Source organism: Anoplopoma fimbria, chromosome 18, assembly GCF_027596085.1.
Source record: "Anoplopoma fimbria isolate UVic2021 breed Golden Eagle Sablefish chromosome 18, Afim_UVic_2022, whole genome shotgun sequence".
In the NCBI taxonomy this organism is placed as follows: Eukaryota; Metazoa; Chordata; class Actinopteri; order Perciformes; family Anoplopomatidae; genus Anoplopoma; species Anoplopoma fimbria.
Window position 1 is genome coordinate 7,014,413 of NC_072466.1, and position 17,897 is coordinate 7,032,309.

The 17,897-nt window shown below is 40.4% G+C and overlaps 1 protein-coding gene across 4 annotated transcripts; it reads left to right on the forward strand.

Annotated features, from left to right (window-relative positions):
- The first annotated feature begins 234 nt into the window (after nucleotides 1-234).
- vegfab (vascular endothelial growth factor Ab) lies at nucleotides 235-14,981 on the forward strand. 4 transcript variants are annotated; one of them, XM_054618357.1, is made up of 8 exons: nucleotides 235-900; nucleotides 2,913-2,955; nucleotides 3,931-4,127; nucleotides 5,000-5,076; nucleotides 7,597-7,629; nucleotides 10,369-10,443; nucleotides 11,988-12,131; nucleotides 13,129-14,981. In XM_054618357.1, the coding sequence occupies exons 1-8, from the start codon at nucleotides 760-762 to the stop codon at nucleotides 13,148-13,150; spliced, it is 732 nt and encodes a 243-aa protein (XP_054474332.1). In that variant the 5' UTR covers nucleotides 235-759; the 3' UTR covers nucleotides 13,151-14,981. The 4 variants fall into 4 exon arrangements, with proteins under 4 accessions (XP_054474332.1, XP_054474333.1, XP_054474334.1 ...); XM_054618358.1 differs by having other exon boundaries at nucleotides 235-891; XM_054618359.1 differs by lacking the exon at nucleotides 10,369-10,443.
- Nucleotides 14,982-17,897: the final 2,916 nt, after the last annotated feature.

Consider the following 17,897-nt stretch of genomic DNA (forward strand, 5'->3'; position numbering starts at 1 on the left):
CTTGTGATCTCAGCTTTTATTAGCCCCGCTGGTGATGCAGTCACATGAGTCGACGATGAATAGGTGAAACTTTTGAAAGAAGAAAAAAAAAAAAAAAAAAAAAAAAAAAGCAGCACTTGAGTTGCGCTGTATAGATAGAACACACCCTTGTTCTGATGTCCAACCAATCAACCACGACCCGGGATCGCGGCTGCTTTGTTGTCGCCACACACACAGCCACAGTATGGAGAGACCGACGCAGAGGTGGACTCGGTCTATCTTCACTGAGTGATCAGACCTGCGGACTGCGCAGTGACAGAGGAGTAACACAAAAGAAACAAGAAACAAATAGACAAGTTTTTTTTTTTTATTTCCATGTGGGACGTCTTCTCTCTCTTCTCTCTCTCTCACTGAACGTCTTCCCTGGTCATACGAGTAGGCTACAAGTTTCCAATGGACAGACACTTGGAGAAGGCTGGCGCAACAAGCATGGGATTATTTTTGTAATGTGGATTGCTACTCCCTTGCAAGAAAATAAAGGTCCGCTGCGGAACAATGTGGGACGTTTTGCGTCTTGGATTCTCGTTTTTCTGGATATCTTGAAAATCATTGGCAACAGTTGAGAAGGAGAGAAGTTATGCGCAAAGGATTGTATGCTCCGACCCCGGGACCATCATGGATCTGCCATTACAACCCCCTGCCCCTTATTTAGAGAAGTTTTAACCCGGTCCACTCGTGTTGTTGTTTTGTTTTGTTTTTTTTTTGCTTGGTATAAACTTCATGTTTCAGAACAAATCGCCACTTTTGGCCTCTTGGATTTTAAAACGTCGCCTGCCTGTGGATTGGATTTCCAACACCATGAACTTTATTGACAGTTTGACACTATTATTTTTGACGCTGTCAGCTGTCAAGGTGAGTCATGTGAGTCAGACTGCACTGAGCCAGTAGGGACATTATTCGACCTCTATCCGTGTAATGAAAGCCACTGGTCATTAATGTGTAGCTCGTCCTTGCCTTTCCTCCCGCTAGGTCATCGTGTTTAAACAAAACCCAAAATGTGTCGTGGCTTTTTTGGGGGAGATTTAAAGAGCCATTACACTATGTAAGACCCAACCCACAGGCTCGCAGGTGGAGCTTTTTTTTTATGTGGCAAAATGCAGAATAGTGATAATTTAAATGTTATTGTGAAGGTTTGACGCCGGTGTGATTGCGGGCCTGCTGTAAAAAAAAAAAACCACCTTGGAGATATTATTACGCTTTAAAGGCGCAGTGGCTCCATTCTGAATTAGGACATGTGAGCAGGTTCACTGCTGGCACCGAGGCTGCTCACACGGTGAAGCCAGCTTCAGTGAGGACAAATCACACTTTTCATAGTTAACTCTCAGTTTTTAAGGACGGGACAGACTCTGTGCCTCACATGTTAATGAGGAGGACGCGAGGATTGTAATGTGTGTTTAAGAGCAGGCTGTAAATCGTTAGCCATATAATCATTAATCAAGTGCAGTGTGTCCAGGGAGGCTTTGAGCAAAGGTTCCCTGGTGGAAAAAAACAAAAATACACACCAACTCAATAGGAGGCTGGTTGCTTTTTTTTTTTTTTTTTTTTTTTTTTTTTTTTTTTTTTTTTTTTTTTTTTCACTGAGATTGGACTTTGAAGGATTATTTTCTTTTAGAAATATGCAATCTTGAAGAAAGCAAGTGTTTCAGTGTTTCAGTTTGTGACGTAGTTCTCTCTATAGACTCAACACACACTCATTCAAAGTCCAGTGAAGTGTTTATTTATCTAACTGGGTGGTTTGATGACAGATAAACCAACAATCAGCGCCTAATAGTACCAGGATGCGCTCTCGGTTGCTCATATTCAGCCGGCCTATCATCGGTTTAGGGGGCCGGTGTTCGCAGCCTGACACCCTCTATTAATTATACAGTATATTGGGGGGATTTTTTTTTTTTTTTTTTTTAGTGCTGGGGTCTCCCGGCCCACAAGGTTGGAGCCGCTCACGCCACCAGAAGGGGGAGGAGACTGCGTCACCCACACACACAGACTCTTTTTTTTTTTTTTTTTTTAACTTTTCATTAAGGAATGGAAAAAAAAAAAAAAAAAAAAAAAAAAAAAAAACTTTCACTGACTCACTGAGTGTAAGCCGGTGCAACAGGACCGGGTCTCACGCAATATCTCGCCAATATTGCGTGAGTTGCGCGCCTGTAAGAGAGAGAGAGAGAGAGAGAGCAGAGAGAGAGAGAGAGAGAGAGAGAGGCAGAGAGAGAGAGAGAGAGAGAGAGAAAGTTGCAGAAACGTCGTTTTGTGGTCAGACTGGTGTGGTGACAGCTCTCCCCCTGTGAGGGAAAGGAGCAGGCTGAAATTCTTAAGGTTTTTTTTTTAATGGCGACAGTTGTTAACCCGCGTTGCCAAGAGGCGGCGGAGGCACACAGAGTCACTGAAACAAAAACCATCACAGTCATTCCACAGTGGTAAAAGTTAGATCAATGTCTTTGGCTCGTTGTACCTCCGGTTGAATATTTGGCAACATAAAGGGCCAATACACCACATATAACAGGCTATATGGAAACAATTAGTATATTATATAATAAAGCAACTAGTAAAGGAAGGGTATCTACTTTATCTTTATTTCAGAATGTTGAAACATATTAAAAACTTTGGCTGAACTCTTTTTTTTTTTTTTTTTTTTTTTACTATACATCCAGATGTGGTGAAGGACCAGAATCATGCTCTGAAAAAACTACATTAATATTTATTTCCAATGTTTAGAAGACATAGTATGAACATTTGCCTCTCATTGATAGGTTACATAATGTGGTTTTCATATTCTGGCAACTGTCAGAATGTAAATATATTCTTTAAAGGAGCACGAGCTATTGCACAATCTACTATAACTAACAGCTTCTTCTTTTTTTCTTTTTCCTTCCCTGCAGAGCGCCCACATACCGAAGGGAACAGAAAGAGGTCCACATGACGGTAGGTGTCCCACAGGGCACTGTGGGAAAACTGCCTGCCTTGGGCTCCTGGCTGGCACTCAGCCAAATAGAAACAGGCTGGTTTGAGGTTCATTTTGACATTAAAAGGGAAACTATCGCCTCCTGGTGGACATTTGCACCGCCTGACCTTGTCCTGATTTATCCCCCCCCCCAACCCCAAACTCCCCCTTTTAGTCAATGAGTTCAGTTTCACCCTTAAATCTTAAATCTGGACCTTTTTTTCATCCCCGGACAGCATTCCTTCTTGTTTGAGGTTAAGCTAGGGGAAATGCAATGGTGACCAGACTTTTTTATAGAATGGAATTTCACCCTCTTGGCCCACAACTTCATTTTTTGCACAATCCAAGTGTTGCCCAATCTAATTTGGACAATCAGGAGCTTGAACTCCATGATATTGTTCGGGTCCTGTATATTTGGTTTGGCTTCCCAGAGGGCTGTAAAGGCTGGCGTTGTTCTAGGCTCTTGAGTGATTTTTTGGAGGTGCTGTCTGTCTGTGTGCTAATATCTTTCTCAAGAGCAGAACTCCTGCAACGACTGAGAGGGGAGTGAAGGGGGAGGGGGGGGGGGGGGGACGGGACAGACTATTGGCTATTATTGTGAGGCTGTAGGTGAATGGGGCAGAAGCAGAGCTATCAAACACTGATGTAGCAGATGGGGTCCAGATAGATATATAGATAATGAGTATTTAAATTGCATGTGTGTGTGTGTGTATAGCTAAATAAATCTCTATAAACCAACTGTTTCACAATGGAATAATAGAAATTGAAACGTGTACGTGCATGTTTGTGTGTGTTTCATCTCCTCCACTGTGAGCGTGCCAGTGTTTCTGAATGCGCGGCTCCTTTTAAGTGCGTGTTATTGTTACAGCACTGCACTGTTCAGGAGTCGTTGGTTTATACTGAAGCTCCGCTGCCATTTTATAACCCTCTCGTTCACTGTGACTCTTTCTCTCCAGTGATCCCTTTAATGGAGGTGTACAACAAGAGTTTGTGTCAGCCTCGGGAGCTGCTGGTGGAGATCCTGCAGGAGTATCCGGAGGAGGTGGAGCACATCTTCATCCCGTCCTGCGTGGTGTTGACGCGCTGCGCCGGCTGCTGCAACGATGAGATGCTGCAGTGCACGCCGACAGCCAGCTACAACATCACGATGGAGGTCAGCGGTGTTATTTGTTATAATACTTTCAGTGTGTTGTGCAGAAGGGTTTGTGTTCATCCAGGACGTTTGTATTCCTTAAATGGAATCAATACTTTATTCATATAAATATGTGGGCTCTTCATGTATCCCTATGATCGGCCCAGAGTGCCCTTCTGGTTGGCACAAGTGCCCCTCTACTCAATCCAAATGCCTGCTGTTTGCTCAAAGGCTGCTCAGGTGTGACCTTTGGGCAAAAATCAACCCAATAATTGGCCTTTTTTTTTTAATTCCCACCCCTCTGACACTGTGTATGAGGAGCCAGTCTGTTAAAATTGCCAATTTCTAGTAAAAGGTGAAGATCTTCTTGAGCTTTGAATGTCTTGTTCATGAGTTTAAGTTGATCAGTCAGATGTATTGCATAGTTTCAACCAATTTCCAGAAAACCAGCAAAAGAGAATGTGAATCATTACACCATCCACCACTTTTATGGTTGGCATTGAACCATTAATCAAAACAAAACCAAAACAAAGTGCAAAGTGTGATAGAAATATGGCATTTGTGTTAGTTTTAATGTATCAATTTGAGGAACCTCTAATGTTTCACCATCTCTTTAGTTTTCATTCAGACCAGCTTAATACTTAAAGATGTGTATCTTAAGATGAATGCATTTAAATTCTCTTTTTCTTGGTTTATATCAAAAACAGAACGTTATCACATCTGAACCTTAGTGACCTTTCTGTGTGACGTTTTGTTCCTCCTTGTCCTTGTCTGCCTTTGTCTATTCCTTGAAGCTATGAATTTAACACTTGAAAACAAGAAGTTTAAGACTATAGATCCACGTATATTTTTTATTAAAAACTGACCATTTCTCTTCTCTTTTCTTTTTACAGATTAAAAGAATAAAACCCCAAAGGCAACAAAATGATATTTTCATGAGTTTTACAGAACACAGCGCATGTGAGTGTAGGTAAGAAACCCCAAACTCACACCGAAACACTCACACACACAAAGTGAATGTTATACTAACCGCTGTAAGTTGGTGTGGCAGAGCAGAGGTCGACCAAACACGTCATGTAAAGTTATTGTCTTGTCTGTTTGCCTCTGACACATTCAACAGATGTGTATCAGGTGGATTCATATCTTATCTTTGCTTCTTTTTACTTCACTGGTCTTAAAAAGACCTGCGCGGGTTCAAATACATCACAGCAAACATCCTCCATATTGCTTTAGTTTATCCTCATTCCATCGCATTTCTTAAGCGAAGGAGATACATTTGTGTGTGAATACAGTGCTACCAGATCCTTTGTTTTCCCTCAGTGACATGTAGAGGTCACTCCTGGAACTACATAGGTGTGATAGCTTTAGTTATTGATCTCCAAGATAAGTACTGTGTGTCCTTTTTGTGGCCTCCAGTCATATTAAGGTGACTTCTTCTGGTCTGACTCACGGTACTATAATGATTCAAACATTTTATCGATCAGTTTGTTATTCTGTGTTTTGTTTTGATAGGCAGCTAATATAATCTGTTAAAGCCCTGTTGTAAAAAAAAGTGCTACAATTTAATATGGAATTAGTGGCGTGTTCCTCGTGTGCTGGCCTTTAAGCTCAACCTCCACATCAGAATTGGATGATTCCCAGATGGGGAAACAAGGAAAAAAGTAGATATTTCATCTTGATGACGTCACTATCCAGGGACAATCATTAACAAACACGTCACGTTCTACGTGGCGGTAGCTGTGACGGTGTGATGCATCACTTCCTGATGTCTGGTTTATCCGATCGTTGCGGTGGCTGTGTGACATGAAAAAGTAAAATGTGACTGAGCAATCGGACACAGGACATGTATCATCATCCCACGTTTAAGGGAAATCTTAAAAGCAAACAAACAGTGAAAGGATTATTGGCCGAGGATCAAGGTTTCTCTTTTCTGAGTTATATCTGAAGCATGTCTGTGGTTTGGTGCAGTGAGGCTGCAGCAGACTGTCTGGAGAGCCGTTGGCTGTAAAGTAATGTCACTGAACTTACTGCTGCCTGTGATGACACAATGCTTCCCTGTAAAGTCATTTGGGTGTAGCTATAAACTTTTAGAGCACTTACATACAGTTTTAGAGGTTGTGATCAATCTATTTTGTAGTTCAAAGGTGTTTAACTTCACTGTATTGTTTTAGGAATGGTATTCAGACATTAAGTGTAATTAACAGACATAAGTCACTGCCAAAATGTCCTGTGAGTCCCTCCTTCATAGGAAAGAACTTTGAATCCAGTGTGGGAATGGAGAAACTCTGCCCCTACAATGAAAACCACTATGTTTTATTTATTTAACCTTTATTTAAACAGATAAAATACATTGAGATAAAAGCGCTTTTGCGATGGCCATAAGGCAGCAAAGTCAAATGTCGAGTGCACGCCAGTTTCACACAAACAATAAAACAAAGACAAAACAACGCACTACGGAGTAAAAACTTAAGTCAACACAAGAGGCTAAATAGACGCAGATAGTGTTTGATACATGTAAACAAAAAGGCAACACCAAAATTGTTTTTGCACGGTGGCAAGAACAGTTTGTGATTTAAGCGTCTGATAACTTTTGTTTAAAAGTGGCTAGCGAGATGACCGACTCTAGATTGAGACAAGTCTGCAGATCATTCCAAGACCAAGGCCATTTATAAAATAGATGGCTTTTTCCAGATTGATTTCATGGAAATGTAACGATTATACTTTTAACCATGTATATTTGAGTTCTGGTTGTAGTGCAACAGGAACAGAAATCTAATTGAACAACCCTTAAAGGGTCATTTTGCGTTGAGTACTTTTGTTCAAATCTTTTTACTAAAGTATCATTTAATTCAGTACTTTTGCTAGTAATTGTAATACTTTTACATTGTGGTATTGCTACTTTTACTTATGTAGCACGTACATCTGCCAAAAGGTTACAGTCAGCTTTAGAGGACATTCATACATATGCACACATACATTCATGCTTTATTCAGCGTTTTCATGTGGACTAACTGTACCCGAATTTCAAATAGAAAGTTGGCTGTGTGTCCATGACCTTTTTTAGTGAAACACAGTTTCCTAACATTTTTTGGCCAACAGTTCTCTCCAGAGAGTATGCCAGGAGATTTATTGCTCCACGTTCTGTTATCGCAAGTTTCGTCACATGGACGAGAAGTGAAACAAACCTGCCAGCCTGCTGTTATGGGCCCATTTGTATGAGCGTGTCTCCATCAGTGAACATGCCCGAATTGCGTGCGCAGCATTATTTCCCAACAAATCTGCTTGATTTACTGAGTGATTGAAAGTGAAAGTTTTATAACAGTTCCTAGTATAGGACGGTGACATAACACAAATTCAAAAAAATATGATGCAAGTCCACCCGTGGTGATAATGAGCCTCAGGTATCTGATGATCTTGATAAGTATCTGTTTACTGGGAAACAACAGAGCGCTGTGATCTAATGTCATGTTGTTTTCTTCCTGCCTTTCAGGTTAAAGAAAGAAGCGAAAGACGTGAGAGAAAAGTGAGTACAGCGCTCTTTCTGCATGGTGATTGTTTTTTTTTTTTTTCAGGGGGAAACAATGGGGATTTGAGATTTGATCTTTTTTTCTTGTTTCGCCCTGCCAACAAACTCTCACTTTGAATCGTCTGCAGCTCCCGGCCCTCCGGACAATCTCCTCTATACTCTTTCTCTCTTAACTAATCGCTCTGTTTTTTCTCACTCCTCAATTCCCCATATTCTTGCACTTTCTCACACTCAAACACTCCACAACGATTACATTTCATTAAAAGACAAGCTAAAGACAAGCTACTACTTGATGTCATGCTCAGATTAGCATGCAGCTCTCAGGTGATAAACACGGGGAATACCAGCTAAATCCATTCAGGTGAATGAATGACACTTGATGAGGGCATTGCCCTCTCTATTCCTGTCCTTTACACCTGCCCTCCCTTTTCTATCTCATCTTTACATTCCTCTCATCTCTTCTTTACTGTTTACATCCCACTTAACTCCTGTTACTCCGGTGACTGGTTGCTCTGATACAGATAACAGTGTTTTTGAAGATCGGTTAAACTTTTCTGTTTATGGTTCTTTGCTTGAGTGTCAGTGTTCAAAGGGTCATTTAAAGTCTTTAATCCTCCCTCTGCGAACAGTTGTTAATATCTCTCTGTTGCAGTTGGGGGGGTTTGCTGCTTGTATTTTGATTTTATGTCAGGTCATCTGTCATATAGATAAGAGCTAGTTTTGAGACCTCCTCTTTAACCTTGTCTTCACGTGCGTCTACACAGTGACGGTCTTACGGTCGTTCAACTTTCGTTTTGGACGCTTTTCATACATTCATGTTTAATTTGAACGTCGTCCGCTGACCTCTCAACAGTGACAGGTCTCTGGAGGTCTTCCTGCTGTGGTTGTGTAACTGTCAACATCCACAGGGGAAACTGGACTTAACGTAAAAGAGGAAATTCTCGCATTTACAAGAGATTCATCCTCTCCAAATTGGACTTTGTCATATTTGTCATCAAGTCCCAGCTAGGTCTGAACAAGCACCATTTGATGGATTGTCATGGAATTTGAAAAACACAGTCTGATCCCAGCATATAGCTCCGTCATTGGGGCAAAATGTCCTTGGTTTATGACTAAATACATGCAAAACTAATGACACTCCCATCAGCCTCAGCTGCACTATGTGTTTTGATTCTAATACATGCTAACATGCTAACAGGCTAAACTAAGATGGTGAACATGGTGAATATTATAAATGCTAAAAATCAACATCCATGCTGAAATTAGCATATAGTTCAAAGCACCTCTCAGCCAAAGTACAGCCTCACTGACTCTAAACCTTTTTTTTCTTTTTACTTGTTATCTGGTAGCGGGCTCTACTTTCCTGCATCAAATCTGAAATGTAAATCCAACATTTCAACAAAGTGAGCCAATTACTCCCACAACCTGTGCAGCAAGGTCCGTTTATGTTCCAGAAGAAGACGTCCAAGTGGCAAAATTCTATGTGGCAATATTAGATTTAAACATGACCTTTTCCTCAGGGTAACCTGTCATCATTGCGATCATGAAAATACATTTAAAGACCCAACCTGCATCTGGATAATATGTAAAAAAAAAAAAAGAAAAACGGGAGTGTCACTCCTGCTGAGGTCAGAATTTGGTTCGAGGTCTGACTCGATGACGTGTTGAGCACATATTCCAGAACGAGCCACTCCTGCTCCCCAGCTTGGGCCAGAAACTAATCACTGTGTGCTAAAAAGAGTTTTTTTCAACCAATACAGTTTTTCTGCTTTAAATAAAGTCAGTATGATGCACCGTATATACAGTTGCCATCAATGTCCACAGAGACTTTTTGTTTTGCTATTCTATTTGAGTATTAAAAAAGTTTTCTGTGTAGTTGTTATCATATGACACAGCAAAAAGCTTATACAACCCAGCTTGTCTTTGAACAAGCATCCTGATATTTTAATCCAGCCTGCACCTGTGAAACTGCAGGTGTATGCTTGACAGGCTTGTTCTCTTTGTGCTCTTGTCTGAAAAAAGTTGAATCACTCATAAAGAGTTGACCCAGATAGCTTGAAAGATGCAGTTTTTGTGAAGTCCAAGTTCATTGTCCTCTGGGAAATTTCAGAACAGCCAACCCAGCCAAACCTCAAATTATTAAACTCAGACTGCAAAGCCATTGAACAGATTTTTTTATTCAAGATGTATGGACAATAAAGCAGTTTATATCAGGGAAAATTTGATATTCATCACATTGAAAAACTGCATGATGTGTGGAAACCCCCTATAGTAATCTTCAACACTGTGGGTGTGTCTTTAAACCCGACAACCAACAAATCAGGACACACTTTTGTAGTTGCTTCTTCATTTAAAAAGAACATTTTAAGTTAATTTAAACAGCTCAACAAAAAAGTGGTGTTTTTTTTTGTTGCAATCTTTGAATTCAAGATCACCCCTCACTGAAAAACCATTTAGACATATCACATAAACTCGTGAACACTGCCTGACGCCTTTCTCATAACATGATGATATTAGTTATCGTCCCAAACAGGCCAGACACTACAAAATAATCTAATTAACAATATCCTTATTTGAATGACTGATAGTTTGGCTCTTTGATGTAAAGAAATGATAAAAAAAGATTTATGTTTATCAGTGTTGGTTGTCAGTTTAGGCCTTTTAAAACGTATCCGCCCATCTCTCCTCAGTCTCTCAGGTATCACTCTGCGTTGTTGTCCTCTTTTTCTCTTGCAGAAAATCCCGGAAAGGCAAGGGCAAAGGCCTAAAGAGAAAACGAAAGAAAAACCGCGACAAAACAGTTCACGATGCGTACGTCAGCTCCGCCTTCTCCACCTACCTGCATCTGAGTATTGCGCTTCTCATAATTAAGTTAATTTGGGAGGAGCTTATTTGTTAGCCACATCAACTAGCATGTCGCTTCTGTGTGTCGTCCTAACTTTGTCTCGTCAGTCATGTTCCACATACTCAGAATAGCTGCCCAGTTTGCTAACGATGTTTAGCTAGCGTAGCTTTTAGCAAAACTTAACATAACAGCCATAACCAGGGAAGTACAGCAAACTTGCCAGTTATACCCCAGATCACAAGAAGCGAACCATGACCCATCTCCGCCCGTCAAAATACCCGTCTAATCTCGCCGCAACCCTCACCAGCTCCCTGTCTGAAGAATATAACTCTGTACGAGTGAGACTGGGACCTTGGTTGGGATGAGATACGGCGGCGTATCATGAAAAACAGTAGAAACTTTGAGTTGCTCCTAACATCTTGTCAGATACCAAGTGTTTTTGATTGATAATAGACACGTTTAGACAACGTGAAATGAGCATATCAGCTGTTAGCTGTAACTTGAACCTTCTACTGAAACAACACAGCCACACCAGCATGGCCACGCAGACCGGTTCATACTGTATCTGTGCTGGCATCAGGATTCTAATCACGGCGCTGTGTTCAGTGTTGAGTCTGTGCCGCTTTGCTTTGTCTCGCACCCGTCTCCTTACCACTCTTTGTTCTTTTCATCTTTACAAACAGGTTTTGCCATCCTGTGCATAATGCTGGTACTTTTTATGTAATGTAAAGATATGAGTGATGGCTATCTATTGTCTTTTTTTATTTTTTGCTAAGGGGGATGTGTAAACAAATTGTTTAGCAAGTGCTGTTTTGTTTCTTTGCCTGCTTTTGTCTTTTGAAACTTAACAAGAGCACCCATATTTTTTTCAACAATAATATAAAAATGACCTCATGTTTCTTCAGTGCTCATACTGTGAAAGAATACATGTCTGTGTGTTAATTTGCAATTTGTACATTGAGATGTATCTGAGCCTTCATCTGTCAATTTTACGCCTCTGTTCTGAATCTAATGTCCCTCTGTGGGAAGCATAGTATGCAGTTTTCATTCAATAAAATGAAATGTTTCTTAATGGAGCACCAAGCAGACCCTTGAGTCTTCTTTATCAAGAGTTTTCCATTTTTAAGAGTGAGAGCGAGGTCATTGACCCGCAGTTCAAAGCCAATATGTGTTGTTTTGTGGTGCATGAAACAGTCCAGAGCTTTGCTCACTGCATGTATATCACATACAAGGCATTTGTGAGCGGTCCAATCAATGGGGGAGGGTTTAGGGGGCGTGAGGGAGGGTCATTTTACTGCTTGAGTATTTGCCTGCTCTGTGGGAACCTGTGTGCAATACTACCCAACTGTCACATGCAGTACAACTTGTCAGGCCATGGCTCGGAAGAGCAAACCGGAGCATACGAAAGGGTTGACCTAAGGGTGACCTTTCATATGGGTGGTAATGGTACACTGTGATAATCATTCTCTCTCTCCCTCCCACCCATCTTGGTCTGTCTCTTTCTGTCCAGTGTTTGTGAGCCATGCTGTGATCACTGCTCCGAGAGGAGAAAACGTTTGTTCGTGCAGGATCCCGCAACCTGCCGGTGCTCCTGCAAGCACACAGATGAATACTGTAAAGAACGCCAGCTAGAGCTCAACGAGAGGACCTGCAAGTAAGTTCTGTCAGATAATGGAGCCAAAGGGAAACTGTGACTGTACCAGAAGTCTGAAGTCCTCATTAAAAACAACATGGTCAAAGCCCGAACAGGGCGGTGGATTGGTCAAACAGTAACCGATCTGTCACCCAGGGGAACTGCTGTTTGTTCCCTGTGCAAAAACGAGAAGTCAACGTTGATTTATTTGTCATGTATTTTGCGTACTTCAGTAACGGCACTTCTGCAGTTATTTAAACCTAAACTATGATCTTTTCCGAAACCTCATATCATACAAATCGTTGTATGAGGATAAGTTGACCTTGTCATACATCTTCAGTCTATCTAGAATACTTATAATTGTCCAAAATAAGAGGCAGTTTAAATATTTGAATATTATAAAAAATAATAACACTCTGCAGCCCCCCTTAGCTCTAGGAAGCTTTATAGTGTCCTTTAACTCATTGTTTTAGTTTAACTGTCCTCATTTTTAACGATTAGTGTGACTCATAAGGCTCTTATCGGTGTCGTTCACGCTCTGTTAAACACACTTTAGGCCACCTGCCCAGCACCAAATGCACTTCTAAGTTAGCAACTAGCTGCTGAACATAGTGGAACATTAAGCAGCTAAAGAGCCAGACATTGAGCCACTCTCGGGTGTTGGTGGAGACCAAAAAAGGAGCAAAAAGGGGGTTGGGCAAAGACGATTCCAAATAAATGCCAATGTTGGTCCATGTCTGCTGGTTGATATTTGGTCAACTGATGCTAACACGTTCACCATATCAACCTTGAAAGTTGATAATATATCAGTGTTGTGTTCACTGCATATTTATACTGCCCCCAGGTGGCCAGAAAACAAATTGCAGAGATTTGTTATCCATGTAAACAAGCTAGCGCAATACTGTAGCAGCTAGGATGAATGTGACATCGTGACTTTCGCTATATATTTATGTGTGTATGCTTTCTACAACTTTTTTATAATGTTCTGATAACTGTTTATTCTTTCCCTCTTGTTTAGATGTGACAAGCCAAGGAGATGAGAGAGGTGGCAGCACCAGATGTACAAGATGAAGGAATATTCTAGATATTTCACAGCACAGCACTTTGACCTTTGAACCGTAAGCTCTTCTTTTCTGTGGAAAGCATTCCCCTTGGACTGTCTGAGAGAGGACAATACGAAAGACTGAACTGAAGTTTCCTCCCACTGTATATCTGTGTGTATATAGACCATGATAAAAGTAAAAAAAGAGTACAGAATTGTTATGCTGCTACAAAAACAAATAACTAAACCCATCATTTGACAAAAAAAGCAAATAGCCGCCATGTGGTTTTGCATTCTAACAGGCTTGTGATGCAGGTGTAGTCTTGTTGTCAATTCATTGTATGCAATTACTTCACTGGATATGAGTCTCTACTTTGGTTGTGTGTCAATGATAAAATTGCAAACCTTCTCAATCTAAGATATATATTTAACTGCTTAAACGGCGGGTGAGGCTGAAGCGGACATGGGAGCGCACTCAATGGATGGATTCTCATTGTGGTCGATTTCTACTTTTTGCTTTTGGAGTATAACAGCAGGACAACAGGGACAGCTGAATCTGTCTTAACAGGATATGCAGGACTGACATGGACTACTAACACAATGTCACCATTGTGATCAGCCTGCAGGAAAAGAGACTCTGGAGTGCCATATACTTTTAAAGGGATACTGGTTGTCAATATAGCATGTACTGTTTTGCTATGTCCTTCATGAAAACCACTGAAAATATCCTATACTGTAGTTTGATTCCATTTGAAAAAACTGTGCCTCACAAAATGTACTGAGAAATCTTTCGAGTGCTTTTTAAATTATTTTTTGTTGCCTTTTTTTTCAGGAGAGGGGATTGTCAAAGAGTTGTTGAACTCAATACATAACTCATTGATTACATATCTTCTTCTCTGAGCTTGTACATACTTAATATCCCTTTATGCCATAGTCCATTCTAGATAATTTATAATGTTATAGAGTATTTTTCAGTATTCAGTCTTCTACCCATATTTAATTTGGTCTATTTATATATGCAGTGTTATGTACCTGTGGCTGTCCTATCTCCCCACCATGTGTAAGGTCACTGATGGCTACTCTCAGCATGGAACCTCTCTGTGCTTTTCTATGAAACCAACATAAAAAACAAGTCAAAAAATGATTTGTTAACATTCCCTTAATGGATCATTTGTACTAGTGTACTGGTGACATCTCCTCTGGATTTTTCAACCCCTCTTATCTAAGAGTGTGGGTGCTGTGTAGGATTTTAACATGCTGTGTGTTTGTGAACGTGTGTGTGTATGAGGGGGTATTCACGTGCATTTGCCCATGCACACATCTGTGTGGAGGTGTTAGTAGGTTGTATTTAAGTATTTAAGTAAGTAGCGGACCTTTGTTTTGTCCGTCCTGCAAGATGCAAATACGAATAAACTATTGCTAGCAGCTCAACATACACTACCACAACAACACCACCGTTTTAAATTTGAATAACAATCTGCTTCCTTTCTGCCATCAGTCCCATCATTATTAGTTCTCTTTGTCTCTCCTTCACTATTAACATGTTTTCTGTGTCTATGTAAAACAGTAAAGCATATTTATTTTCAAATTATATTGTTTTTATATAAAATAAGGAAAAGGTTGCTGTGTTGTGAATGCTGTGTTTTCAAGAGGTTTAACAAGGCAACATGAGTTTTCCATGTTTTTGTGTAGCAAGCTGATACTCACACATTGAAAAAGAATCCCTGCAGAATGTAATCTGAAAGAAAACAGAACAGAGAAATAAGAAATTCCTGCACGCTTTTCATGACAGACAGACAGATATTAAGCCTTATGAATAAAATGGCACTTTGAAGCAGTGTGCAGTAATTTCATCTGTTAAATCTAACTGTAGTCAACAATTTAGGAGCGCTGGAGGAAACAACAACATTTATCAAAGGAAAAGTGGACTATAACAGTTTAGGCTTTTGGTTTTGGTAATAAGGAAAATGCATGAAAACAAACAAATAATTTATGTTTTCATTAGATTCAAACCAAATGTTTTCCTGCACGGTTATGGGCAGAAGCACCTGTGATTTGCTACCCATTGGAAGGCTTGATTTTCAAAGAAAGAGTTAATTTTAGATAAGCCTTAAGATCAAGTTTAGAACAGTTAGTCTATTCTTCATGTAATTGATAGTTGTTCTCAAGTAATTCCTTGGCATGGTTAAAGTTAGGGTAAGAATATGGTTGGGACCATCTCTGCGTAATCCTAAGGTAACATTGGCTTTAAGTAGCATTACATTACCAACATCTGCACTGATATAAATAACGCAACTCCCTCATTCATTTCAATGAATCGACGCAGCAAACTCATCATTGTGTCATCATTAGACTTCAGAGCAACTGATGTAGTATAAAAAGTAAAAATGTCCACCTGGGTGTAGGAGGGGAGGATGGATGGATCAATGGAAGGATCAATGGATGGTCAAACAAACACAGGACTTTCATCCAGGAGACTTCTGTTTGTGTCCTGTGTGAAACAAAGCCTTCATTGACTTACTTTAGCGTATATTTTTTTACGTCACTTACATTACATTACAGTCATATAGCAGACGCTTTTATCCAAAGCGACTCACAATCAGTAGCTCAAAGCTTATATTACACATCATTACATATCATTCACCCATTCACACACTGATGACAGGGCTACCATGCAAGGTGCCAGCTGCCCATCAGACTCTAACTAACATTCATACAACATCCATGACAAAGCCTTCGGGAGAAACTTGGGGTTAAGTGTCTTGCCCAAGGACACATCGACTGCCAAAGCCGGGTATCGAACCACCGATCCTCTGAATGGAGAACTACCTTGCTCTCCACTGCGCCACAGCCGCACTTATCTAGCCTTCTTAACTCCAGTTAAGTAACAACCGTACTTTTTTACTTAAACGTCCCCAACAACAATCTTTTTCCTTAACATAATCAAGAAATGTTGTTGCCGAAACCTGACCAAGTACTTTTGATTCTTAAGTTAACCTAAAAACTAAACAAACCCACGTTGAAAGTTTAATTGCAAACGGCCGCTGACTTAGCGTTGGTATTAGACGAGTTAGGAGTGCGAAACGTGTTGCAACTGATGCAGAGGACTCCAGCAAAAGAGTTGATCGTGGCTCAAGGTTTGCTGCAACAAAATGTGGCAACATCTGGGAAAACATGTGTTTGGCAACCAAATACATGCAATCCCATATTTCTAGTAAACTACTTTGTGCCATGAAAAAGGTGCTTCTATGATCAGTACTTTCTAGATTGAGTGATCCATTTTACAATGTCTTTTTGAGATGGTGAGTCATTGTGAAAGTGGCCATCAGCTAAAATACAACCGTGCGAGGCAAATGAGAGGATATTAAATTGCATCAAGAAACAATGGAACTTGCCTTGTATGCGTGTATGGTTTAAATGTAGCATTGGGTTACCAGCTCTATTGGTCGTTTTCCACGTTTTTCCTGGAATCCACGAACCTTGTTTCCAATTTTGGTACATTGGCAGTAACGCCTGCCACTTTACGAGATTTTTGTTCCCAAAGTCCCTTTTTTTCTTGGCGAAGAAATTTTAACTTTTTGGACGTGTAGTTAGAACTTCAACACTTTCTGCATGTATTGGACGACAAAATTGATACCTGTAACCTCCTTTTGGAAAAAGACTCTGCTTTACCAGATTATCATGTCACCTGTTCCTCATCTGGGAAAACAAAGAGCAGTTTTAGCTAACAGGGCATGGGATTAGTGACTTTTTTCGGTGACACTGCATCAGTAGCTGAGCTCTTGGCCCCTGGACCAAATCTAACCCTTATGAATGTAGATTAAGTGGAGATTTTTGGATCTTTGGCCATGTTTGTTTTGAAACTCGCTCCCTCTTATCCCCATTGCTTGCTGCTTCCCGCTGGATTAGCTCCTGCATGGCGCTAATGGTCTGCTGTGCTCTCCCTGACTCATGCTCTTTATGTGCATACCTAAATATAAAGCACACCATATAATCCCTGTAAATTGTGGGGCCCCTTTCACTGGACGAAACACCCCGAAGAATGTCATAAACCGTCTAATCTGTTATTTACCAGGAATCCAGAACGCAGCTAGCAAAGCTAGCAGCCCATCTAGTCCGTTAGCTAAACTGAGTTGATTTAACATCAGTTTGGATGGTTTAGGATGTTGACATGTAAAAAGCATCAAAGAGAGGGTGATTACTTATTGTTTATTGAGTGTGATGTCACCAAAGAAGCATATTTATTTTGAAAAAGAGGCGTTAAGACATACAATATATCATTTTAGTTCATTAACGGTTAAAGGGAATCAAACAGCAACCCACTTTGTTCAAAAGAAAACCCCTGAATGAACTTTCCCTTTACAACCGTTAACAGGGTTGTTAGTTCTGTATAAACATACAATGTTATTCTTCAAGCCCACAAGAACAGTGGTATTATTTGAAACTAAGAAGTACATTAATACTTACACTATGTAACCTTTAAAACATATTCTGACCCTTTCCGAGAGAAAAATAAATCCTTCATCGTGCATATCAGAGATTGAATCACCAGTGACAAGCAGTATGTCGACTTGGTGTGTGTGTGTTTGTGCATGTAAAGGCTACTTCCCTTTCCTTTCAATTGCAAAGTCTTATCACACCTACTTGACTCCCATTTAGACGTTGTTACGCGTGGTAGGTTATAAAGAGAATAGGGTGGGAGAGCATGATTCAGGATTCATCAAAGCCTCTGTTCTTATCTGGGT